Source organism: Rhinichthys klamathensis, unplaced genomic scaffold (genome assembly GCF_029890125.1).
Source record: "Rhinichthys klamathensis goyatoka isolate OS25496 unplaced genomic scaffold, OSU_Roscu_1.1 h1tg000150l_1, whole genome shotgun sequence".
In the NCBI taxonomy this organism is placed as follows: domain Eukaryota; kingdom Metazoa; phylum Chordata; class Actinopteri; order Cypriniformes; family Leuciscidae; genus Rhinichthys; species Rhinichthys klamathensis.
The window spans coordinates 1,499,947-1,527,751 of NW_026606685.1; the positions used below are offsets into that span (position 1 = coordinate 1,499,947).

Sequence of the window (27,805 nt, forward strand, 5' to 3'; positions counted from 1 at the left end):
TCAATAACTGGCTAAAGTTCAGAAGAAATACATGTATTAACAGTTATGTAATATTCTCACACAGTAATAAAGATGTAGACACTACAGTTGTTTTCATACCCTCCGTCCAGGTGCGTTTGGAGGCCTTGTGTCAGATTTCCTCCTTCCTGTCAGAGATGGAAGAAAAGAGTGTCAGCTCGCTAGCGCCGCCACGTTTCCCAGGCCTCCTGCAGTCAGTGCAGCTGCAGTTCCTCTCTGGCTGCTTTGGCCTGGGAGCCCCGATCACCGGCAGTCTAGTGACTCCTAACAGCAAGATTCACCATTATACCGTAAGACATGCTGTTAATGACATCAGCCTAAATGCACATTCATTTTTAGATCATACTTATTTTTAATTTTATTGAATGAATGCAAGAAATATGAATGAACATTTATAGAGGTGATCATTTGTTTGAATAAAAACAAAAAATCATTTTGTGACCTGACTGGTTTTTAAGATGGTTTAAAAAATAGCTCCCACACATTTTTTGGGGTAAATGGTCTTTTGTTTGCAAGCAAAGACATAAGCACTTATATCACAAACATCTTACATTAGGTGCACAGTCACTGTGATCTTAAACGGATATTAAAATATGATTGCAGGTGTCTAGATGACTTTGTTTGTGTTTTTGTGTGTAGGCTGGGACTCAGTCGGCCCCTATCAGTGTTCAGAGGGAGTTACAGTCTGCAGCTCACACGCTCTATCAGCAGCTGGTGCGTGTGCTTAGGCAGAAGGTGGCGCTAGAGAGAGAGCAAGCAGGTGGGTAATGCTTCTTAAGGCCCTGATATACTCGCGCAAAGTTCATTTTCGTTCTCCGGTTAGGGGTAAAACGAAGTTCGATATGTGTGAGCAGATATATACTGTTATCGAACGTCCGACACGGCCCCCACTGCTGAAAGCGGTGTTTAAATGAATATTAAAAAATGTGCTGCACACTTTTCTTTCAATAACAAAATAAACACAACACAATTGAGAAAACAGCAAGCATTTTTTTATTATAAAACATAAGAAAAGCATCTGATCATAGCAATGTGGATATGTTTGCATGAGTTCTGCAATTTGGCACTCTTGTAAAGTCCTGCCACATTTATTTATATAGCAGTTTATACAATAGATTGCTTAAAAACAAGCAGCTTTACCGTATTAAACATGAAAAACAGTGTCAGTGTCTCGTTTCATCAGAAGTACATCTTCATTTTCTCCTATATAGCGGCTCTCCAGTGTGTTCATGTTTTCACTTGTAGTCGTCTGAACTCGACGGGCAGAGCAGGAGAAATGTAAAGATTTCCATGTTAAACAAGGCGGTCCATAATCTCCATGGACCAATGGTAGTCCAAAGGTGTTTACCAGCCATAGCAAACATTTGGCAAGCTGTTTCGAACTTCCAAACGAACTCCAAACGAAGTTCGTTTTGGCCTGATTTTGTTCTAAATGATGTCACATCAGTTCGTTATTCGATTTCGCTTGAAGAATATCAGGGCCTTTATTCACACATGCAGAATTTATCTAAACTAAAAAAAAAAACATTCAATTTGTATTTCTTAAGCCAGCTAAACTTAAATATTTTTTGTATCGTTTCATAGATTTTTTAAATTTTTTTTTTATATAAATACTTTATTTTTATACTATTTATTTATATTGTTAATTTGAAAAGTAATTTTAAAAATGATGTAAATATTGGTTACATTTAAACTAAAAGTTTTTATTTTAATTTTTTATTTACTAATTTATTTTTACTTAATTATATTTGTTTTATATTTTATTCTTGTTATTAGTGAGTAGATCTTATACAAACAGTGTAAATAATATCAACTCAATTTAAACTATCTTGTACTGTACAATGTATCTTGATGATATTAATGCAAATTATAAATAATAAACTAAAAATAATAGTAACAATAGTATTAGTGATTACTAATACTAATTTAGTTTATTTTCTAATTTAAATGTTTACAATTTAAACTGTTTAATTTTTATTGTTATCATTGCCCATTGATTCAACAGTGGGCATTGGCATTAATTGTGAAATTTCTTTGTGGCTTGACTACATTTTGTAGTTTGGCACAGTATTACTCTAGTAATACACCTGTTTAATTAAGTAGTGATTTAACATAGATTTGTCTCATTTCAGGCTCTTATCAGCACCTGCTGTTAGCTACAGTCTTTGCTCTGAACTTTCACTATCAGCCGGTGGATCTGGTAGTGATTATTAAATGTGGCGTGCTGGAGATCTTGTCCACACTGACTGATAACACCTGTGTGCTGGTGAACCAACGCTGGCTGGCCGCCTCCATGTCCGGTCACATGCAGCTCGGTGGGGCGGTGAAGCTGGCCGCTGCCAGACTCCTGCAGATCTTCGCCATAGCGGCCAGGTGAGATTATAAACTAGATAATTAAATACAAAACACCTCCCATAATATGCCCTCACACTGAAAACTGCTGCCTTAGATAATCACGTTCAAAGCATTCTTCATGTTAACATCATAATATGCGACAGTTTTTGCATAGTAAAGAAAGTATAAATTAAAGAAATTTCAAAACATAATTTCATCTAAAGGTTTTAGTATCAGCAAACATTACTTCTACCAGAATGAGTGGCCACATGCTACAGCACATGGCTACAGATAATCCAGGTTGTACAGTTGCAGTTAACGTGTGTGTGTTTCTCCAGTTCCTGTGAAGAGACCTTGCCGTTGGACGTATCCCAGGCTCTCATGGATGTAATGAGCCAGCAGCTTCAGGGATTGTTACATGCAGTCCACCAGCAGGAGGTGCTAGAGAGTGACTCTACAGAACACATCCAAGAAGAAACATCCAAACGAGATAGTGAGTCATTACAGCACAAGATTACCTGTTCTTTAGTGTAGTATTACTGTAGTCGTTACTGTTTCAACAGACTTGTTTATTCATATAAAATTGATTTTATATATTTATACACTGGCGTTCAAAAGCTTGGGGATGAGTACGAATTTTTAATGTTTTTAAAATAAGTCTCTTCTGCTCAACAAGGCTGCATTTATTTGATCCTAAAACCTGTAATATTGTTAAATATTGTTACAATTTAAAATAATTGTTTTCTATTTTGTTCCTGTGATGCAAGGCTGAATTTACAGCATCATTACTCCAGTCTTCAGTGTCACGATCCTTCAGAAATCATTCTAGTTGAAAACAGTTGTGTACAATTTTTTTCAGGATTCTTTGATGAATATAAAGTTCAAAAGAACAGCATTTATCTGAAATAGAAAGCGTTTGCTACATTATAAATGTCTTTACTGTCACCTTTGATCAATTTAATGCATCTTTGCTGAATAAAAGTATAAATTTCTTTCCAAAAAAAAAAATCTTACTGACCCCAAACTTTTGAACGGTAGTGTATATTGTTACAAAAGCTTTCCATTTCAGTTAAATGCTGTTCTTTTGAACTTTCTATTTATCATGGAATCTGTTTTCAACATTGATAATAATAATAAGAAATGTTCTTTAAGCACCAAATCAGCATATTAGAATGATTTCTGAAGGATCATGTGACACTGAAGACTGGAGAAATAATGCTGAAAATTCTACTTTCCATCACATGAATAAATAGCATTTTAAAATATATGAAAGTATAAAAATTAAGTATTTGAATTATATTATTTCACAATATGATTGAAAACAAGCAAATAAAGCTTTGATGAGCATAAGAGACTTGCTTCAAAAACATTTAAAAAAAATCTTTCAAAATCCAAACATTTAATGGTATGGTAAATATTGTATTGTATTATATGTAAACTTTGTTCCATTTTAGGTGCAAATATAGTTCGCAGCAGCAGGGTTGTGGAGTCCCAGCTCTCTGACTTTCTAGTCTTCCTAAGGCGCATTTTGTCACTAAGGGTCGCCAAAAGAGTCTCAGGGTTTGTCAAGTGGATCGATCCACTGATGACAATTATCTCATACAAATGCAACTCAGGAAATCCACATCTCCACAACCTGCGTACGAAGCTTCTGGCCTTCCACATTCTAGAAGCTCTTCTCCCTGCCTGTTCAGACCCGGTCGTCATGAAACAGGTGAGAAAGAAAGTGCTTTTTTATTATTAAACGCTGGATGATTGGTTCTTGATTGTTTCCGACTAATGCGCATTTACCATGTCATTTTTGTTTCGTTTCAGATTGTGGATCAGTTATTTAGCCTTTTGTCCAAGTACATGTGGGAGGAACCTGTGGCCCAGAGAAAAAAATTAGAAAAAGAGAGAACTTCTGAGAATATAAATAGGGTATTTAATATCTATGTGTCCATCGCACACATTTTACACACTTGTATTTGTGTTCATTGATTTTAGATTGTTTTATATGTGCTTATGTGTCTTCCAGGACAGCGGAAGTGAAGATGAATGTATTCCTATTGGTGATTTCTCTTTTGACCCACATAAACTGATCTGTTGTTCTCTGGAGAGTGGGAGTGTACTATCTCATGGATCGGGGGGGAAAGGGTATGGTTTGGCCACCACTGCCATCACATCTGGATGCTTCATCTGGAAGGTACCAATGCAAAATACAGTCACTGGTGTCCTTTACAGGGTCCATGTTCTAATGTGTTTTTTTTTTGTCTCCATATCTTAGTTTTTTATCACTAAGGAGAACAGGGGAAATGAAGGGACGTGTATCGGAGTGTCCCGATGGCCCATCCGGGACTACAACCATCGCACCACCACAGACATGTGGCTGTACCGGGCCTACAGCGGTAGCCTGTATCATGGAGGAGAACTGGGCCGAGCCCTGCCCTCCTTCACCCAGGGCGACACAATAACCTGCATCCTAGACATGGAGGCTAGAACTATCTCCTTCGCCAAAAACAACAGGGTCAGTGCATGTTTATGAGATAAGAACACTTTCCCACTTAGCTCAACAATGTAAGGTACAATTCGCAATAGCATATGGATTATAATTGCCATCAAACAAAGTGTTGCTTGATTTAGAAGCTACAGTAGTTACACTTAAAGATGACATGAAATAAAAATGAATATTGATTTTTGACAAATTTTGACAAATCAAAGTTTTTTGACAAATTTTAAGGAATATTATATATTATTGCAACTGTATTACTACAGAAAATAATTTTGCACACAAAAAATAAAATAATAATATATAAAGACTAATGAACTTGAAATGTAAATCTATGGGCCAACTGAGTTACGAAGTACTTTAACTGTTTTTACATGTGTGTAGGAGCCCAAGCTGGCGTTTGAAGGAGTGGATGCCACAGAACTCTACCCCTGTGTTCTGTTCTACAGCAGTAACCCAGGAGAAAAGGTCAGTCTCTTAAACATATACACTAAAGGGCCCATTATAAGCAATTCATACCGGAAAAGAAACACAATCCATACTAAGCTTGCTAAAAATAAATGAGCAAATCACTACAAAAAAAAACTCTAAACTTACAAAAGCCTCTTGTTCCTCCACTGGCCTTTAGGTGGCGCTGTGTGACCTGCAGATGCGTGGCATGCCTAGCGATCTTTTACCAGGAGAGCCACTGTGCAGCCCGCGGGCGACGGTTCTGCTGGAGTCCACAATTCAGCTGCTAAGACGACTGTACGTGAACGATGACTGGGTTCAACATATCAACCAGCACATGCTGAACAAACTACAGCTCATCAACCCTCTCATGAGGGAGGGACATGGCAAGATAGGTCAGTTAACTGCTTAAACGCTTACTTCGTTTACAAGAATAGACATGTTATATATATATATATATATATATATATATATATATATATATATATTGTATAGAATGTTTGGGAATTCTAGTTGGGATCATTGGAAATGATAATTTTTGGAAATGTTTGAACCATGTTTGTTAGCTTTACTATGCTGTATCAAGCCTGTAGTATATCAATTCTAGAAATAAACTAGATATTTCAAATACAAAATGTATATACAATGTATTAAAATGTATACAAAATATATTAATATACACTTAAAATGTACTTTTCTGGGCCTAAAATGCTGATTACGCATCTTGTTTACAGAAGCATATATAATCTTACTTTTTTTCATCTATCTATCTATCTATCTATCTATCTATCTATCTATCTATCTATCTATCTATCTATCTATCTATCTATCTATCTATCTATCTATCTATCTATCTATCTATCTATCTATCTGTCTGTCTGTCTGTCTGTCTGTCTGTCTGTCTGTCTGTCTGTCTGTCTGTCTGTCTGTCTGTCTGTCTGTCTGTCTGTCTGTCTGTCTGTCTGTCTGTCTGTCTGTCTGTCTGTCTGTCTGTCTGTCTGTCTGTCTGTCTGTCTGTCTGTCTGTCTGCAAAACAAAAGTTGAGTTTGTACACTGATTATGTAATTGTAAAACAATAAGTGCAGGTAAACATTAATATATCCTGTTGTAAGACAGAGGATGATTTAAAACAATGAAGAACAGAGGTCTTGTTTAAAGGTTACTGTATTCTGTCCTCTGCCAGCAGGTCATGCCAGTAATGAGTCTGAAGAGAAATGTGGAGTGAACAGAGAGAGGGGCTCTGCTTGGGTAGATGTCGGGATGTCGACAGACCACCTCTCTGGCCCGGCGGGGCTCTCTGACGCCCAGCTCAGCATGTTGTGCACTGAGGTCTGGCCTGTCATGGCCCTCATTGGAGGGGTGGACAGCGGTCTCCGTGCCGGGGGGACCTGCCTGCACAAACCCAGCGGCCGACGGGCCACCCTGCTCGGGGTCTTGAAAAACGGAAGCCCCCTGGCTAAGCTTCAGTGGGAGGAGACCGATTATACTGTGAGGTAAGCACACATATACAGCACTCTTACAGACATGCAAATAATTGAAAGTTTGTATTTGAATATGCTGTAATATAAAATTAGGGAGTAAGAGCCTATCACACCAAGAGCTATGTGATAATATTCTTAAATGCAGACAAAAAAAAGAATTTGAAAAATGAAAATGCTCGTGTAAATCTAGTTTCAAGCTGGGCTCTGGGGGTGTTTGGGGGTCTGCAAAAAATTTAAGAGAAACTATTTAAGAGAGACTATGAAATTACTATTTACGTGTTACCGTAACTGAAGATATCAAGTATCTTATTCTTAACACAATATATTTTCAACACCTTTACCAAGTTCAGGGTAATTATTTTGCTAGTTTATTTTGCTATCTTATTTTTTTATTTTTTTTATTTTAGGAAAGAGGTCCCTCATATTTTGGAGTTCTTGGCATCAAAATATTTTAAAACAATAGGTTACTTGCGTAACCCCGGTTCTCTGATAGCATTAAGTGAGGTGTCTCACTATGGGATACGCCCTTTCCGCGTATTCCTCAGAAGCCCTATTACATTACGCCAGCCCCAATTGGCTGGCAGACATGACGCTGTGTCTGGGAGTGGCTACCCCACCCCTCCGTATAAGAGGAGCAGCACAACGTCATTACGACATTCAAAACAAGCACACCTCTTCCTCGCTTCACACAGCAAGGAGGGTGATCTGGTGAGACACCTCACTTAATGCTATCAGAGAACCGGGGTTACGCAAGTAACCTATTGTTCTCTTTCAAGCATACGTTTCGGTGTCTCACTATGGGATATCCTAACTCCCGTATTGCCAGATAGCCTGCCTCGAAGTCCTCTGCCAACCACAGCACCACCTCCAGGCTGGACGAGTCTTGAGTCATGACTCAACTCCAACGCTCAATACCGCATGTGCTAAAGTCTGAGCTGTAACATCCAGTTTATAAAACCTAGCAAATGTATGCGGCGAGGACCAACTCGCCGCTTCGCAAATATCCTGTATCGTGACTCCTTTAAAAAGAGCCCACGAAGTTGACATTCCCCTTGTTGAGTGTGCGCGTAAACCAGCTGGGGGCTCATGACCCTTACTGGAATATGCCAGTGAAATCGCCTCCACAATCCAGTGCGACAAACGCTGCTTAGTAATTGGCTTCCCCGTACGTGGTTTCACCCAAGATACGAACAGCTGATCACACTCCCGGAACCATTTTTTGTTCTTTCAATGTAAATGCGTAAAGCACGCACTGGTCCCAACTCATTTAGCTTTTGCTGTTTTGAACTCCAAAGGAGTGATAGAATTAACTAGGGCTGTTTTCGACTAAGGATTTTCATAGTCGAATCTGATTCGTTAGATTTTGCCGTAGTCGACTGATAGTCAAACCTTTTTTTTTTTTTAGATAGCAGCTAGACGTTCGGTTGAATAACTGTTCGTCTGTTATAGGACAACTCGCTCTACGTTTATTTAAAATTAACAGCATGACAACTAGAAGTGAATGTGCTTTCCATTAAATAAATCCTTAACACAAAAAAAACGTTGCAATGAACGTGCTTTGTTTTAAATAAATCACACACAGTAAACAAAACCTTAACAAAAAAACTTTGCAATGAACTTTTAGACGCGTAAACTGCGTGCCGGTGCGGTGAGACGTAGCCTACATGCTCGGGCAGATTCGGCTTGAAGTCGTTCATCCTCGGATGCGGCGTCGCGCGCGCTGTTACAAAAAAAGCTGTGCACACAGCCAAGCGAAATGGGGTCTTGCCAGTCCTGCGCACCCAACGCGTCATTTTTTGCCGTCCGCACCTTGCGCTCGTGCAGACGCGTCGAGTATAAACAAGGCTTTACTCCGTGTCAGCGCGTGCTCTGATCGGTAAAGGTGCACACTACACAGACCTCTCCCGAATCATCTCCAGCACTCAGCCTCTGAAGCACCACTAACTCCGCCTCCGTTTCCCTCGTAAGATGATATTAGTATTTAAACATTCTCTATGATAAAAAATGTTTGTAAAAAATATTTTAATAGCACGGTTTTGGCGGTTATAGAGTTCTAATGACGGTGTTCAACTATAACCGTCGGTCTCACGGTTATATAATAACGTCACACCCCTCATAACACTTGCCTACTATTCGACTATGAGGTTCATAGTCGAATCAGACCTCTCCGAATCGAATCGTCGAATCCTCGACTATTAGAAGTCAGCCCTAGAATTAACGATTTTGGGCATAAATGCAGGATTAGGTCTCAAAACCACCCCTGCATCCCCGGGCATGAACTGTGTACATGCTGAATGCACCGAAAGTGCGTGAATCTCACTTACGCGCTTCGCCGAAGCCAAGGCTAACAGCAGCGCCGTCTTAAACGACAATATTTTCAAATCGACCTCGTCCAGTGGCTCAAATGGGGACATTGAAAGAGCATCAAGTACCAGTGGTAAATCCCATGAAGGGGAAAGCAGTTTTGAAACTGGTAAAGCGCGACGCGCGCCCTTCATGAACCTGCATACTAAAGGATGCTGCCCAACGGTTTTATTATCAAACCCTATGTGACAAGCAGAAATAGTGGCCAAATACACTTTTATGGTTGAAAATGCTTTCCCTTGGTCTATCAAATCCTGTAAGAATGATAGAACAACTGCCACTGAACACTGAAAGGGAATCTTGTGCTTAGCCGCGCACCAGCGCTCAAACACACCCCATTTGCATTCATAGAGTGACCTAGTCCACGAAGCTCTAGCATTCTGTATGGTTCTGATAACATTGTCAGATAGACCGGTCATATTCAAATTGAACCACTCACTGGCCAGGCCCATAGTGCCAATCGTTCTGGGTGGGGATGAAAGATCTCCCCCCCCTGCTTGTGACAGAAGATCTCTGCGTAACGGGAGAGACCAGGGGTCTTCGTACAGCATATGGATGCGAACAGATCCACTGTCGCTCTGCCGTATATTTCCCAGATTTGTTCGACCACTTCCTTGTTCAATTTCCACTCCCCGTAAAGTGGATAGCCTCTGGACAGCAGATCCGCACCCCGGCTCATGACACCCTGTACGTACGTCGCTCTCAGGGATGAAAGATTGGCATTGCTCCACAAAATCAGTTTGCGTGCCAGCATGTGTAAGGGAAGTGATCTGAGGCCTCCCTGTCGATTTATATACGCCACAACTGTAGTGTTGTCCGTTCTCACGAGAACATGATGCCCTTTCAGAAAAGGGAGACAATGCTTCACTGTCAGAAACACGGCCAGCATTTCCAGATAGTTTATGTGAAGATTGATCAGATGATGACCCCATCTTCCATTCACTATCCTGCCCTCGTAGATGCCCCCCCATCCGTACAGCGACGCGTCCGTCGTTATGACTTTTCTGGCCTGGACCACGCCCATGGGTACCCCTTGAACCAGAAAGGTTGGGTGTCTCCACTGACGCAGTGCAAAGACTGCCTCTGACGTCACTCTCACTCTCCTTCGGCATTGCCTTAATGGGTCCAGTCTCAGAGACGCTACCCAGCGCTGAAATTCTCTCATGAATAGTCTGCCTAAGGGAATAACTATTAGGGCTGAGGCCATCAGTCCCAATAATCTGAGGCATGTGCGGAAAGAGACATTTTTCCCCCTCTGAAATTCGTTCAGGCATCGGGTGAATTTTACCACCCTGTCCCGTGACAGTCGCGCTCTGAAGGTCACCGAGTCCAGTGACAGCCCCAGATACGTTATGGACTGTGCGGGAATCAGAACACTCTTTTCGGTGTTTAGTTTTAAGCCCAGTTTCTGTATGTGTTCCAGAAGCATGGTTGTGTGATATCTCACTTCCTGTTCTGACTGAGCTGTCACCAGCCAGTCGTCTATGTAAGTAGCGAGACGGATGCCTTTTTCCCTGAGTGGGGTCAGGGCCGCTTCTGTACATTTTATAAATACTCTTGGACTCAGAGACATGCCAAATGGGAGAACCAGGTATTTGTATGTCACTCCGAGGAAAGCAAACCTCTGGAATTTTCCTGTGGGGTGGGTATATCTTTATGTGAAAATATGCGTCTTTCAGGTCGATCGATGTAAACCAATCGCCTGGGCGCACCAGTTTCAGGAGTGTAGAATGAGTGAGCATTTGTTCAGTGCACGTAGGTCGTAGATCTACGTAGATCTAATATGGGACGAAGGGCACGAGTCCCTTTCTTTGGGACTAGAAAGTACCTCGAGTAAAACCCACTGTGGCTTTGCTCGGGCGGTACCACTCTTATCGCCCTTTTGTTCAGTAGTGAATAAATTTCGTCCTGAAGAACATGTTTTAATTCTGCCCGCACGTGAGAATGAATTATCCCTTTGAAGTACGGGGGGTAAGTGGCAAACTGCAGTCTGTACCCGAATTGTATTGTCTTTAATACCCAGCGGGACTGTGTGCACTCTCGCCAGTTGTTTATTTGCAGCGTTCTGGTGCCATCGTGTGGCTGAGTCATGAATGAGTTTGTGGTCTGTACTGCGCATGCGTGGGCACTTAGCGCTTGGACAGAGTCTGAGTGGCTCATCACCTCTAAGGGATCGAAAGCTCCCCGAGGTGATGTTATAATGTGTTCTGTTAACATGTTTTGCAACATTCTCTGGGGGTACAGTGAAAACTTTATTGAATTTTGTACATGAAAAGTGCTTGTGACTAGTGGGTTGGTGTGCACCACTGCACCGTTTCTTTTCTTTTTCACCACTCTGCTTCCCCTGGCCCAACCGGGCGCTGTTTTCCCCACAGAACATCTGTGAACAGTGGAACTCGTGATTTGACGAACGCTGAACATGTGAGGGTCGGGAGTTAGTGATCTGGGGGGCTGTTGACTCCCTTCCCTGGTGAAGACCCTGTCAAACCGTCTTCTTCTTCCTCCTCGCTCCCTGAAGATGGTGATGAGGATGAGGTTGAGGGGCTGACTGGAGCATCTGAGCTGCTGCAGGCGGATAGTTCTTCCTAGGCCAGGCAGTTCTCTGTTCCTGTGCTCCGGTCTGACCCGCTGCATTCGCATTCAACGGCAGGTCTCTGCCGTTTCGGAATGCGAAAGTTGGGGGGTGGGCAGGCCGTGGCCTGTGCGAAGGTCTGTCGGGGTGGGGAGGTGGTGCAGTCTGCGTCTTTCTCGGCATACAGAGCTGCATGGCCTTATCATCCCTCTTTTTCTCTTCGCATCTCTTTTGCATCAGTGTCAAAGCTGAGCCAAAAATGCCATCTGCAACTACCGGTGCGTCTAGGATGGCTTCTTTTTCCCTGTCAGAGAGATTAGCGAGATTAAGCCATCGAGCTCTCTCCTGGATAACCATTGTGGCCATGGCTTTCCCGGCGGCTTAAACCGCGCATCTCTGAAGACGCAGAGAGAGATCTGTTACAACACAGATCTCTTCCCAGTGTGTCTGACCTGGCATGGTAGTCACTTCGTCCTGCAGCTCCGCTTGGTATGCGGTCAGCAGAGAGATCGCATTCATAGCCCTTACAGAGAGCGCGACTGCTTTGTAAGCGCGTTCCGTCATGCTCGACTGGAAACGGTCAGCTTTAGATGGCAGCGTCGGATTTGCAGCCGCCGTGCGCTTCGGTTGCAAGTGCGCGGCAACTAATGGCTCCATGGGGGGCATTCGGAGAAGGCCCTCCTTTTCCATCCCCTCTACATCTAGAACGGAGCCACCTTGCACGGGCATCTTGCTTGTGAACGGCTTGTCCTTCCACGTAACCGCTACCTCCTCCAGGAGCTCCGGGAAAACAGGAAGGAGCTGTCGTGCTGCCCGTTTTGCACTCGGCAGTCTCTTACCCTCGTAGCGAGACTTTGCAGTCTCTGCTATCACGGTCGGCCACGGAATATTAAGTTTTCCTGCGTTTGCACATGTCCTGCAGGTCAACACTGAGAAGCGGGGAGGATGGTCTCCTGTCCGCCTCTTCCGTGGATCCCGCCGCCGCGAGGAGTTGTGCCGGGTGCGCAGGCCGAGGGAGAATCTTCGAAGTCTGCTGAGAATCTTCGAAGTCTTCCTCTTCGTCAGAGAGAAGAATGTCCGATTGCCCCTCTTCCCCAAATTCGACCGCATCCTCTTCCTCATCCGTGCTGAGCAGACTGGAAAGAGGCATGCACGCATCGAGCTGTTCACTCTAGGATCGAGCTGTTCACTCCAGGATAGAGCTGCCGTGGTGGGCAGTTCTACAGGAATGGATACCTGCAGAGTGGCAGCTGGTGCAGGGCTAGGAGTCATGAGGGGATCCTGGCCCGACAGGCTAGCTTGGCGTGCTAGCCTGCGACGAAGGCTCTTCGTGGTGAAGCGTGCGCAGTGTTCACACGTGCCGGGACTCTCGATCACCAGTTGAGCATGTTTCAGCCCGAGACATGCAGAGCAGACCTGGTGTGTGTCCTTGCATGAGATCTTGTTCCCGCATGAACAGAGTCGCACAGAATCTCCCTCACTAGCCTGGATAGTCTGCATTGCTGCAGCCATCATAGTATCGAACAGTCCTTGCAATCGGCTGGAATGCAAATCGAAGAAGTCAGACGAAAAACGGCGTGGTGGCCAGTAATTCGTCCAAGAGTTCGTAGAAAGTTTCAAAGGCTTCTAGGCTTCTGGTGTGAAGCGAGAAGAGGTTTTTGAATGTCGTAATGACGTTGTGCTGCTCCTCTTATACGGAGGGGTGGGGTAGCCACTCCCAGACACAGCGTCATGTCTGCCAGCCAATTGGGGCTGGCGTAATGTAATAGGGCTTCTGAGGAATACGCGGAAGGGGCGTATCCCATAGTGAGACACCAAAACGTATGCTTGAAAGAGAACCCTTGTTTTAGAGTAAAATATAATGTTCTCCAGCACTGTCATTGGCTTCTGTGTTCAGATGCCATTGTAATTTATGTATATTTTGTATGTTATATCTGTCCTGTTCTTTTTGCCAGTTGCATGCATTTTTTCCTTTTCGATTTCTTCACTTCCCTTTTCTTGTATTGTCTTTTGTCCTCTTCATTTTTTTCTAATCATTGTATCCTTTCCTTTCCACTCTTTTATTTCTGTCTTGCCCCCTTCGTCTCACTCCTCTCCTCATCTTCATACTGCTTGTGACCTGCTGTGGTCCCACTAACCCAAAGCTTCCTGAATTCTTGGTCACCTAGCGACACGCCTCTTTCCTCCCTGGAGCCGTGTGACATCCCCCAGCTGGACGTGTCCCGCTGCCGTGGCCTCAAAGCATCTGTGTTGTTCGACCTCATCCTGATGACCGGCATCTTGGATGAGCAGGAGCTTCCTTCCGGATCATCCGCATTGCCAAGGAACCGAATCAGCTCAGAGGGCGGCCCGCGTAATGAGCTTGAGAGACGTTTGGATGAGGACATCGCTCGCATTATGATGGACGAGGAGGGAATGAGCTGTCCCGTGGATGAGGGCGAAAATAACGCAGAGGAGAGGAGAGAGGAGAACCAAGATGACACGTTCAGAAACCACACACAGTCGAATGAGGACCGCGCTGGCGCCCCCTGTCCACCAATACTCGCACTCCAACCCAGGGTGGACTTCTTTGCTTTGGAACTGCGTGCAGTCCGCATTTCCTACCTCCTCTTGGGGGCGCTAAAATCTCTGGCTGTCATTCTGAGCTGCGGGAAGTTCACGGATCTTCTCCTGGTTCCCAAATCAGATGCAGGGGTCAGCGTAACTAGCCCTGACCCAGCGAGGACCTCTGCCGGTGGGGAGGAGAACGCCGAAACGCGCTCTGTCCTGCAGTTTGTGGTGCGGAGCATGGTGAAGTGGGCCGTCAGACCCTGTCCCATTAAACAGGCCATGGCTTTATCAGACCTCGAGAGGGCCCAGATCATCATCTTTAAAGGAGCATTGAACAGACTGCATGAGGATGGAAGCAAGGAACACAAAGGTTTGTTGCTTTTGCATGAACATGTGAACAAGCTGAAATGCTGAATGTGCTTTATTCAGTTGTTTACCACCTTTACTGTTCAAAAATAATAATACGCCTGGTTAACTTACAGTGGGTACTCAACCAGAATAATACTTTTACCGCCGCTGCTCCCGCGGCGGTAAAATTCTGGTGTGTATTTGTTGCCTTTTACCGCTAAGAGGCGCTACAATTACAGACTTTGAAAAGTGTCAGTTTATTCTCTCTATTGCGTAATCTGCCGCAGGGCCGCTGCTTATTGAGAGCGATTGAAAGCTGGTAACAGATGATTTCAAGTGAAACTTGTAGTTAAACGAATTTATAATCACAATAGGCCTACTGAAATTAAATTGAATAAATAGTGAAAACATTTCAACATAAAACATTGCAACCGAAACATATTAGGCTATCAATGAGGGTTTGGAAGAGCATAAGTCAATATTTAACAGCGTTCAGACGATAGCTCAGCGGTTAACGCAACAACATGAGCCTCAATACGTTTCAAACGATCTGAGATCGAATCTCAATGGAGCCAATTTGCTGTTGGCCGAATTCGTTTATGTTTTACCGTTCTTGATGCTTAAATAGGTAACTGTTTATTTGCGAGTTCATTAACTGTTTACTTATGTAAACTCAAGAGTTTTGTTTAAATTATCAGTGGCACATTACAACATAAATTTGCTACATTCCAGTAGAGCCGCTGCACGACAAAACTGATGAGGGAAGATTAGCTGATCGCGTCAGAAAATGAAAATAATGAAGCTTGTCTTTAATCTGCTAAATTATTGTTTTGTGAATCATTCACGAAATTGAGGTGATAGACAGTGATACCCGGCCATAGCAACGGAAGAAATTTTTCAAAACAGATCCATAAATTGAACAAAACAGAAAAGACTGATTTTGTTGACTTGGCTACACAAAATAACAGACTAACTAAATAGTATTGCTTTCAATATAAAAACAAATGAAAATGTAAAAGAACACTAAAATTAATTAAGTTTGAAACCCCATCGCACATTTTTAAGGTTTAAATGAAGTGGTACAGTTTATTTGTTTAAAACAGCTGGTTGCATTGAGTTTAGAGTTTCCTTTGCGATGCAAAATAAGAAACACAGAATCTTATTCTTGCAACATTTTAAATTTGTATTGCCAAAGAAATTGCAGCTTAATTAAACAATTAAGTTTAATTTTTGAAGTTTATTTTGTCTCCCTCCAAAAAAAACAAAAAAACTGTAACAAATTATTTTGCCTTTGTTGCTTCAAAGACACAGCATGCCTTGTTGAATTCACTTACAATAAAACAAGGTTGAATTAAAGAGCTCTTTATCTGCTTCGTTTCGTCAACAGTTAATGTTTAGATAATGCCAGATTGTTGACAATCATACACACTGCTTCAAACATTCTAAAACTCTATAAAAACAGTTGAAACAACTGGATTGAACACTTTAATTTAAATTTTGTGTGAAAAACTTTAAATACAAAAAATACACTATATTTATAATTAAATAAGATATAGGGCCTACATTTGGACACATCGAGAGATTTATCCTTAAAAGAATTTAGCCTTTGCCTGCTCATTGGGCTGGCTATCCGACATCTCCATATGAAAGAGGAACATTAACACCTATTGTGCACGCACGATAAAGCCACTGTCCCTCCAAACCCCCACAGGCTCTCTGAATCTGAGACTGACTTAAAACAAGAAGTCGCAATTCACACTTAAACCGCTATTAGACATTAGCATTAGGCTATTAAAGTGTTGATAATGAAGGAATTAAATAATGTGAGCTACATGTAGTGATATTTCTGTCATGAAACTTTATTACTAAATATTTAATTTCAATAATTAATTCAATTTCAATAAGTTTTTCTTTTTTATTCAAATAAATCTCGAACCACAGTGCTTCGTTGTGCTGCTGTTAAACTAAATAACATTTATAGAATAATTATGAACTTAAATGAAACAATAGCGCAACATTTCGACAAATAAATTATTTGATTTGTTTTTACATTTTAATTCAGGGCGATTTAGCCTATTTAATTAGAGCGAGATTTTCCCCTTGCCTTGTCCTTTCCTCATTTCTAAGCGCTCACATAGTTAAACATGTTTAAGTAGATCCTCTGTACCTCTCAGTTTCAGATGGATTACATAATCAGATAACATTTATTAAATATTTAGACATTTAAAGGCTTTAGACATGAGCTGAGGCAAGTGGCTTTCGGTTCAGTTTTGTGACGAGCAGTTCCCGGAGACAGAGACGACAGCTAAAATGTTGTTAGCCTAATATGAATACAAGTTTACTAGTAGCCTATTAAGTTATTTTAGCTGTTATGAGAAAAATAAATCCAAGTGAACGCGCCGCCGCGTTTGTCGAACACTAATTCAACATGCCAGAATAAAACCCGACTTTAGAACAATAGCGACACTCGACGTGATGTGCCAAAACACATAATTATAAACAATATTTCATTCAAAATAATCTCAAAACGCTTTGTGACATTTTGAAAAGCCGTGCATAGGGCCTAAATTAAGGCCACTGGAACCACGAACGTAGGCTACTGTAACTGAAACGCTGATTTTGATTTTATTGTTTGTCGTTTAAACGTGCCTGTTGCATATCTTTATTTTATATATTTTATATGGTCTATTGGTGAAGTAGCCTAAGCCTATTAGCACTGATTACTGCGGAGGAAGGGGGTGGGGGGTTAAAATAATTCAGCAGAAGCAGGGATGTTTAGACCAGAAGGAAATCCCCGTCCCCCCTGGCAAATCGCACCTTGCTTAAAACCATGTTTTAAAAACTCAATGTAGGGAATCCAAAAAAATAGGCTATATAGGCCTATAGGCTATATATATATATATTTTTTTTTACAGAACTGCTTTTGAAATTACGATTGGTATTAGATGTTAAGTCATTCTGTTGGATACTATTTGTTCCAGTGTAAAATGGAAATGCATGGCAATTTTATTTTATAATATAAGCAAAAACTACGCCTATATGGTGCATAACAGAGTTTTAGAACTAGACAAATCTCTCTGCATTAATAATAGGATATAAAATGCATTAATAGGCTAATATAAAATTGGCAAAAGTCCATGTTTGTGCGGGATTTGAACCCGTGTCATCTAAATGATTGAATCGTAAGTTCTTCCACTCGGCCATGAATTTACTCACTGTGAAATGCCCAAACGTTTGTTTCTCCAGTGTGTTCGCTCACATGAGCGAGAAAACGTTTTATCGTTAGCATATTAGACCTTTTACTGTTTTAAAAGATGATATCTTATCTGTATGACCAAAAATTACGGAGTAGGATATATCCTAGAAAGTTATTTTAGCTGTTATGAGAAAAAATAAATTCAAGTGAAAGCGCCGCCGTGTTTGTTGAACTCTATTTCAACATGCCAGAATAAAACCCGACTTTAGAATAATGCGTAGTGCCACTCGGCGTGATGTGCCAAAACACTTAATTATAAACTTCAATATTTCATTCAAAAACATCTCAAAACGTAGAAACGTAACCTATGGAACCCCATGAAGTTTTTTTTTTCTGTTTTTTTAACAGAACTGCTTTTGAAATTACGATTGGAATTATTATACAGATTATACAGAAACTTAAGTTCTACCACTCGACCACAACTTTTCTCACTGAGAATTTCCCAGAAGTTCGGTAGTTCAGCAGTCAGTGCGCGCACACGAGAGAAGCGCTCTTCAATCCTCTCATTCCTCAATAGTGTAGCGTCATTGCACCTAATTGCGAGAGAGGCCTATTTTAACTTTTGATTCATAAAATGTTCTGCTCTAAAAGTTTGTTATATTCTGTTTAAATGTAGCCTACTTTTACTTTACGTTTTGCTTTCGTTTAATTTAACGGAATCTGTTAGCCTATAGGTTAAACTATTTATATTTTTATTATTTTTTTGTTCTAAAGGTTTGTTCTATTCTCTTTCGTTTGTTTATTTTTATTTTATTTTTTACATATTCAATCAGTCTCAACTATTTCATCCTTACTGTTAATTGACATTAGCCCGTTTCAAAATGCGGCAATTGCGGCTGTTTTGCTAAATGCCCCTTTGCGCCACCTGGCGGTCATTTCGCGAAGGACTTTGAAATGCGACTAGTTTATTTTTGCCGCGGTGGATTTGCCGCGGCACGAGTCGCGGCGGTAATAGGCATTCTGGTTGAGTACCTACTGTAACTTGGTATAGTAGTTATAATAATAATAATAATAATAATAATAACAATAATAATAATTATTAATATAACATTATATTAAAAACAAATAAACAAACATTAGTAATAATAATGTAATTTATTATTAATAATAAATTAGATTATGATATTGTAACAAACAAATAGACAAACAGTAGTAATAATAATATCATTTATTATTAATAATAGGATTATTATCAGTATTATTATTAGCTGTTTTTTACAGACGTTTGTCTTCTTAAACTGGATGAAAATAATAATAATAAATTTAATTTTAATAATATTATTACTACTGTTCATTTATTGTTTTTAACTATTTATAAATTAATGTAATTTAATCATTTTAATATAATAATGTAATGTATTATTATTAATAATAATACATTATTATTATTGCTACTGTTTATTTGTTTTTTAATTAATTAATTAATACAGGTCCTTCTAAAAAAATTAGCATATTGTGATTATTTTCCATAATGTAATGCTAAAAATTAAACTTTCATATATTTTAGATTCATTGCACACCAACTGAAATATTTCAAGTCTTTTATTGTTTTAATACTGATGAATTTGGCATACAGCTCATGAAAACCCCAAATTCCTGTCTCAAAAAATTAGCATATCATGAAAAGGGTCTCTAAACAAGCTATTAACCTAATCATCTGAATCAACTAATTAATTCTAAACACCTGCAAAAGATTCCTGAGGCTTTTAAAAACTCCCAGCCTGTTTCATTACTCAAAACCGCAATCATGGGTAAGACTGCTGACCTGACTGCTGTCCAGAAGGCCATCATTGACACCCTCAAGCAAGAGGGTAAGACAGAAATAAATTTCTGAACAAATAGGCTGTTCCCAGAGTGCTGTATCAAGGCTCCTCAGTGGGAAATCTGTGGGAAGGAAAAAGTGTGACAAAAAACGCTGCACAACGAGAAGAGGTGATCGGACCCTGAGGAAGATTGTGGAGAAGGACCGATTCCAGACCTTGGGGGACCTGCGGAAGCAGTGGACTGAGTCTGGAGTAGAAACATCCAGAGCCACCGTGCACAGGCGTGTGCAGGAAATGGACTACAGGTGCCGCATTCCCCAGGTCAAGCCACTTTTGAACCAGAAACAGCGGCAGAAGCGCCTGACCTGGGCTACAGAGAAGCAGCACTGGACTGTTGCTCAGTTTTGCATGTCATTCGGAAATCAAGGTGCCAGAGTCTGGAGGAAGACTGGGGAGAAGGAAATGCCAAAATGCCTGAAGTCCAGTGTCAAGTACCCACAGTCAGTGATGGTCTGGGGTGCCATGTCAGCTGCTGGTGTTGGTCCACTGTGTTTTATCAAGGGCAGGGTCAATGCAGCTAGCTATCAGGAGATTTTGGAGCACTTCATGCTTCTATCTGCTGAAAAGCTTTATGGAGATAAAGATTTAATTTTTCAGCACGACCTGGCACCTGCTCACAGTGCCAAAACCACTGGTAAATGGTTTACTGACCATGGTATTACTGTGCTCAATTGGCCTGCCAACTGTCCTGACCTGAACCCCATAGAGAATCTGTGGGATATTGTGAAGAGAAAGTTGAGAGACGCAAGACCCAACACTCTGGATGAGCTTAAGGCCGCTATCGAAGCATCCTGGGCCTCCATAACACCTCAGCAGTGCCACAGGCTGATTGCCTCCATGCCACGCCGCATTGAAGCAGTCATTTCTGCAAAAGGATTCCCGACCAAGTATTGACTATTGAGTGCATAACTGAACATAATTATTTGAAGGTTGACTTTTTTTTTTTGTATTAAAAACACTTATTTTATTGGTCGGATGAAATATGCTAATTTTTTGAGACAGGAATTTTGGGTTTTCATGAGCTGTATGCCAAAATCATCAGTATTAAAACAATAAAAGACCTGAAATATTTCAGTTAGTGTGCAATGAATCTAAAATATATGAAAGTTTAATTTTTATCATTACATTATGGAAAATAATGAACTTTATCACAATATGCTAATTTTTTGAGAAGGACCTGTATATTTTTAAAACCTTTAATGAATCTAACATAAGTTTGTAAATATATAATATGTATGTGTTTGTGTGTATGTATGTATATATATATATATATATATATATATATATATATATATAATTTGTGTGTGTGTGTGTGTGCAATTATTATTGTATCTGCTGTTCGTTTATTTATTTAGGTTTTCATTATTTATTAATATAATTTAATACATTTTATATAATTCATATAATTTAATTAAATGTATTACTATTGTTAATTATAGCAGTAGTTGTAGTATGTCATATAGCTTAGAAAAGTAAAAGTCTGTAACAATAGCTGATTATTATAATGATAATAATTATAACAGATATATTTTTAATTACTTTGTTTTCTTGTGTATTATTAATTAACTCATTTGTGTTTGTGTACATAGATTCAGGGGGTCACTCTTCCTCTCAGCCAGTGTCCAAATCCTCCAGTTCAGTCTCGCTTTACAGCAACGGCTCTGAGGGCACCGCCATCTTCGGGCAGTCCGCTTCACCCTCCACCAATGACCTCACAGCCTCCCTCCTCACCGCCCTGCAGGCTGACGGCCTGGACAACTTTAACCCTTTCCTGCCCATCAACCTGCTCCAGTGAGTTTCTCTTTGATCCCGTTACAATTTATTCTCTACATGATCTCATTGCAGTGAGCTCTCAAATGTGAAGTGAACAATATCTGCATTCTGCACCATTAGTGTCACCACATTATGTAATAAAATAGAATAGAATAGCAAATATTAAGCAATAATATAATATATTTCACTAACGTAGACCATCACCAGATTCCACCACTTCTCAGACTGACAAGTTAATCAGTGAAAACAAGCCCCAACAGCCAAAATCCGATGAACGTGTCTGTCGCTGTCTGTCAGTGCATTTTGAATTGGCCTTAAAGGAACCTATGAATTAGTGAAATAATTATGAAGTAATGGCAGTTTAATGATGACATCTCCTGTAACATCATGTGTACAGTTTGTCTGTACACTCTGCCATTCACTGTCAGTTTGAAGACAAAACCAAAGGGACATGAAAAGAGTTTCAGTCTAACACACACACTGTAAACTCTCTGACGTGTCTGGATGTTCTCACTCCAGATCGCTGTCGTCTGAGACACTCACACAGGTTACTGAGAGTGTGAGTGAGAATACAGGTAAGTGTGTGAGTGTAAAGCTGTGGCTGTGTGCGTTATAACCCCACAAACACATGCTCCTCTCTTAACCTCTAGTGTCTGAGCATGGCTTAATGACACAAGGGTGATTTAACACCTCAATATAACACACGCTCAACTGAATGTTTGTTCTAGAGCTGGTGCTAGCGGTTCTCCTGTGTCTGTGTGTGCATGTGTGTGTGGCTGGGCTCCTCTAGGCGGATGGTGCTGGCCCGTTTTCCCACATTGGCAGGTCTTGTCCACAGTCCGGTTCTGCCCCCCGGGCTCAGCCTGACGAGCTCAGCGTCCTGTGAGGGCTTCACTGAGCAGCAGACCAGCTTCCTGGAGCCCTGTGGTCAGACCAGGACCCCTGTGGGTAAGACTGACAGCGCAGGTTTCATAACGTCCAGACAAACTCTTGGAATATAAGGGACTAGTAAAAGTGGATGTCTAGCATATGGTGTCCATGGACATGGTTTATCTGGTCAACAGATGATGTTCCTGTGATTATTTAAAAATTTTTTTTAACAAACTAACATCAAGATTGGTTTAAGTAGCACCGGAATTTGAGAAGTTTCCTTTAACTTAACCCTGACGGCCCATGCATGTTTTACACTCGAGTCTTGCTTAGGATGTTTTTTTTTACTCACTTTTTTGTGCATTTTCACACCCATTTAAATGGCACCTTGAATCTCACAATGCATTACAAGACCAATTGCTTCTATACATATATTTATATTTTTAAGTTTTTTTTAAATGAAAATATTGTTATTATAATAAAGTTAATAAATACATATATTTGTAATAATTAATATAATATATTACAAAATATTTGTATATGATACTTAATATATTTAATTATATTATCAGCATAATCTGAGTGAAAAGTCAATAGAAAAATAAATAAAACTTAAAATATATATATAAAAAACTGAATTTCATAATGCCTTATTTTATCACAAATTTGATTTAGTGACTAAGAAAAATTATCTTAGGCATTTTTTACTTCAAATAAAACCTTTATAAAATAAAATAAAATAAAAATCAAACAATACAAATAAAATATATAATATAAAGTAAAATATAATATAATATATAAAATGATAAAAAGAAATGAATAATAAAATAATAATTGAATTTGTAATCCCCAGCCTGCTTAAGCACATTTACTCTATTTTTTTAAATGGAGATATTTTATAAATAATTAATTAATCATATTTTCCTGCCTGGATCAGTCAGCCCAGTCCAGACATATTCTGATTCATCACTTAATATTTTTTATTTCTGTCCTTCAGAACAGCCCCAAATGTTTGTCCCAGTTCGCTTGCTTGAAATGGGCTTCTCAATGAGGCACATCTACAGGGCCATGGAGGCAGCAGGTACCAACAAGTGCTTGCAACATCTAGACTCATTCTTACCTGATAAGGAAGGAGACAATCATGTTTTTAGATTACTGTTAAACTCCTCTTACACTGTTACAATAGTCAGTTTTATTGAATTTTCTCAAAGCAATGCAGTTATTCAGAAATAGAAATATTGGATAACTATGTCGAGTTTTGTACTGCATTTGATTGTTTTTGTAACTAAATAATTATTTACTGGTGATTCACTCATTACACTTCCCCTGTGAGATCCTGCTTCAATTCCCCCCTCACTGTTCTTCCCCACTGGAACACTCGGGAATCAAGGGAAATATTAGTGGAGCACCGCATGAAGTCTTATTAAGCGTTACAAATGTTCGCAATTTAACTAAATTCTTCATAATGTTTTGCATACTTATTGCGATCAAAATCAAAAGTGTGTGTGTGTGTGTTTGTGTGTGTGTATATATATACACTCACCGGCCACTTCATTAGGTACCCCATGCTAGTAACGGGTTGGACCCCCTTTTGCCTTCAGAACTGCCTCAATTCTTCGTGGCATAGATTCAACAAGGTGCTGGAAGCATTCCTCAGGGAGTTTGGTCCATATTGACATGATGGCATCACACAGTTGCCGCAGATTTGTCGGCTGCACATCCATGATGCGAATCTCCCGTTCCACCACATCCCAAAGATGCTCTATTGGGTTGAGATCTGGTGACTGTGGAGGCCATTTTAGTACAGTGAACTCATTGTCATGTTCAAGAAACCAATTTGAAATGATTAGAGCTTTGTGACATGGTGGAAGTAGCCATCAGAGGATGGGTACATGGTGGCCATAAAGGGATGGACATGGTCAGAAACAATGCTCAGGTAGGCCGTGGCATTTAAACGATGCCCAATTGGCACTAAGGGGCCTAAAGTGTGCCAGGAAAACATCCCCCACACCATTACACCACCACCACCAGCCTGCACAGTGGTAACAAGGCATGATGGTTCCATGTTCTCATTCTGTTTACGCCAAATTCTGACTCTAACATCTGAATGTCTCAACAGAAATCGAGACTCATCAGACCAGGCAACATTTTTCCAGTCTTCAACTGTTCAATTTTGGTGAGCTCTTGCAAATTGTAGCCTCTTTTTCCTATTTGTAGTGGAGATGAGTGGTACCCGGTGGAGTCTTCTGCTGTTGTAGCCCATCCGCCTCAAGGTTGTGCGTGTTGTGGCTTCACAAATGCTTTGCTGCATACCTCGGTTGTAACGAGTGGTTATTTCAGTCACTGTTGCCCTTCTATCAGCTCGAACCAGTCTGGCCATTCTCCTCTGACCTCTGGCATCAACAAGGCATTTCCGCCCACAGAACTGCCGCTCACTGGATGTTTATTCTTTTTCGGACCATTCTCTGTAAACCCTAGAGATGGTTGTGCGTGAAAATCCCAGTAGATTAGCAGTTTCTGAAATACTCAGACCAGCCCTTCTGGCACCAACAATCATGCCACGTTCAAAGTCACTCAAATCAACTTTCTTCCCCATACTGATGCTCGGTTTGAACTGCAGGAGATTGTCTTGACCATGTCTACATGCCTAAATGCACTGAGTTGCCGCCATGTGATTGGCTGCTTAGAAATTAAGTGTTAACGAGCAGTTGGACAGGTGTACCTAATAAAGTGGCCGGTGAGTGTATATATATATATATATATATATACATGTATATATAGACACACTCATATGCATGTATGCATGCATATATATAATATATATATGCGTCTGTGTGTATGTACTGTATGCTTTGTATCATTTAAAAAAAAATTAGTCAGTTCCAAAAAAAGTGTAAATACAATTTAAAAAAAAAAAATTTATTACATTTTGGCTACTTTTCCTTCACTATCTGGTTCAACAAGTCAGTTTTCATTGTTTTTGTTTTTAAATTAAATAAAAAAAATTCTAAAGAAATTAATTCTCAGACATAATTGGAATAATTTCAAGCTCATTTCATACTTTTTAAGTTCACGAGAAATCATAAATTCAGTCAAGTGTGTCCACCTCTTTTGGGGGGTATTCTCCCTGACCCTTTTTTGTGACATCTCTTAGGGGTCACTGGAGAGGTGGACTCGCGCACCATCGAGGTGCTGGCCAGCTGGATGCTGGAACACCCCATCACAGAGGAGCAGCAGGCGGGAGAGGGCTCGTCTGTAGGGGGAGCCACTGATACACCCTCACCTGAAGGGCCTGAGACGGTCCAGTGCCCCGAGTCTCCTGCTCCTCTGACCCTACAGGATAGCAGAGAACCCAACGAGAGGTGAATTCACACATTCAGGCACAACACAAAGTGACAAGCAATAAATCAGATCTCTTGCATATTAATCTGAGTCCTAATCAACCACGACTGATTGTAAGATATTTTGATGGCCACTTGGTTTCAGTAGCTATGTTTCCATCCACCTATTTTTATACAAACAAATTGGGATATTGCATAAAAAAACACTATGGAAATGTCAAGCTACATTCTAAAAATGTGCATAAAAAACTTAAAGGGATAGTTCACCCAAAAATGATAATTCTGTCATTTACTCATGATGATGTTATTATTTATGATGACTTTTTTTAACATTGATAACAATAAGAAATGTTTCTAGAGCAGCAAATCAGCATATTAGAATTGTTTCTGAAGGATCATGTGACACTGAAGACTGGAGTAATAATGCTTAAAATTAATCTCTGATCACAGGAATAAGTTACATTTTACAAAAATCCAAATAGAAAAGTTATTTTAAATTGTAAAAAATATTTCACAATTTTGCCATTTTTTTCTGTATTTTTGATTAAATGCAGCCTATGAGCAGAAGAGACTTCTTTGAAAAAAATTAAAAAATCTTTTGAACGGTAGTGTATCTAGTGTCTGTTTTTGGAAAAGCGTACTACTCTTACTATTTCTAGTATAAAGTATCTATAGTTGCATAGTATGCTCATTTTCTGTTTGCAAGATCACAATGACACACTAAATTTCCTAAAATAAATAGGGTACACAACAGAGCACACTGTATAGTATATTGTATTTATTCACTGTGTGTATTCCGATGTGTTTTCCAGTCTGTTAGCAGGTTTGGACCTGGTGGAGAGAGAGAACTTCTTAGATGTTCACCTCACGAGGAACAGACCTCCTCCTGCACGGAGACAGCGGTCTGGAGTGGGTCAGAGAACATCCTTCAGGAGAGCAGGTCAGTTCTCTTTCATAGGTTCACTCAACGCTGCGTAGCTTAGGACGCAGTGGGAACGCCCTCTGGGTGTGCCGATTGTCTGCAGATTTCACACAGTGTACACTAATGCACACCACCGTTCAGAAGTTTGGGGTCAGTATGTTTAAAAAAAAATTTTTTTAAATTATTTTATGCATCAAATTGATCAAATTTGATGTTACAAAAAAAGTTATTTAAGAAACATTAAAAATCTTACAGAACACCGACCTTAAACTTTTAATCGTTAGTGTACATGGATATGAAAATGTATGTGGATGTGATCTGATTACCCAGAGTGTACCGTACATTATGAAGTACACTTTTCAGTGACTCTGCCCTGAAGTTTGCTCCCCTATCTTGTCTGTTTCAGACTCCCCATCTCCCAGTCCTGTCCCATCGCTGTACAGACAGGACGTGGGAGTGGCAGAGTGGCCGGAGCGGGCTGAAACGCACCCGTTTGCTGCTGAAGAAGATTCAGAGCTGGGCTATATGGATGATCCGTACCACGAAGAGCCCTATGAGGAGCTGCTCACCCCAGAGTTCATCACCTCTGAGAGGGACACGCTGTGGATGGTAGAGGTGCTGGAGACTGACTAACCATCCATCCGTCCGTCCATCCATCCACGCAACACTTTTTGCCCCCATTTTTATGAGCTGAACTCAAAGATCTAAGACTTTTTTTCTATGTACACCTATTTCTCTCAAATATTGTTCACAATCTGTCTAAATCTGTGTTAGTGAGCACTCCTTTGCCGAGATAATCCATCCACCTCACATGTGTGGCATATCAAGATGCTGATTAGACAGCATGATTATTGCACAGGTGTGCCTTAGGCTGGCCACAATAAAAGGCCACTCTAAAATGTGCAGTTTTATCATACAGCACAATGCCACAATGCCCGGCCTCACAACCGCAGACCACGTGTAACCACACCAGCCCAGGACCTCCACATCCAGCATCTATCTCGGCAAAGGAGAAGTGCTCACTAACACAGATTTAGACAGATTTGTGAACAATATTTAAGAGAAATAGGCCTTTTGTGTACATAGAAAAAGTCTTAGATCTTTGAGTTCAGCTCATGAAAAATGGGGTCAAAAACAAAAGTGTTGCGTTTATAATATTGTTCAGTGTATCTATCTGTCTGTCTGCCTGTCTATCATTAGTTCTATTGTTTGTTG

General features: G+C 40.4%; 1 protein-coding gene across 6 annotated transcripts in view; it reads left to right on the forward strand.

Annotated features, from left to right (window-relative positions):
• The window catches only part of LOC130090764 (probable E3 ubiquitin-protein ligase HERC1), an 85,915-nt gene that overhangs the window by 29,783 nt on the left and 28,327 nt on the right, over positions 1-27,805 (forward strand). For 2 of the 6 annotated variants that reach the window (XM_056258296.1, XM_056258298.1), the window contains exons 27-44: positions 111-308; positions 658-778; positions 2,151-2,391; positions 2,691-2,845; positions 3,807-4,066; positions 4,168-4,272; positions 4,370-4,537; positions 4,619-4,858; positions 5,225-5,308; positions 5,469-5,685; positions 6,474-6,783; positions 13,852-14,627; positions 21,274-21,475; positions 22,248-22,405; positions 23,325-23,408; positions 25,482-25,689; positions 26,481-26,608; positions 26,997-27,205. In XM_056258296.1, coding sequence (XP_056114271.1) covers positions 111-308; positions 658-778; positions 2,151-2,391; positions 2,691-2,845; positions 3,807-4,066; positions 4,168-4,272; positions 4,370-4,537; positions 4,619-4,858; positions 5,225-5,308; positions 5,469-5,685; positions 6,474-6,783; positions 13,852-14,627; positions 21,274-21,475; positions 22,248-22,405; positions 23,325-23,408; positions 25,482-25,689; positions 26,481-26,608; positions 26,997-27,205 — 3,864 coding nt within the window. Of the gene's footprint in view, positions 1-110; positions 309-657; positions 779-2,150; positions 2,392-2,690; positions 2,846-3,806; positions 4,067-4,167; positions 4,273-4,369; positions 4,538-4,618; positions 4,859-5,224; positions 5,309-5,468; positions 5,686-6,473; positions 6,784-13,851; positions 14,628-21,273; positions 21,476-21,976; positions 22,033-22,247; positions 22,406-23,324; positions 23,409-25,481; positions 25,690-26,480; positions 26,609-26,996; positions 27,206-27,805 lie in introns of all 6 variants that reach the window. The other 4 variants (XM_056258301.1, XM_056258297.1, XM_056258299.1 and 1 more) reach the window with 4 other exon arrangements.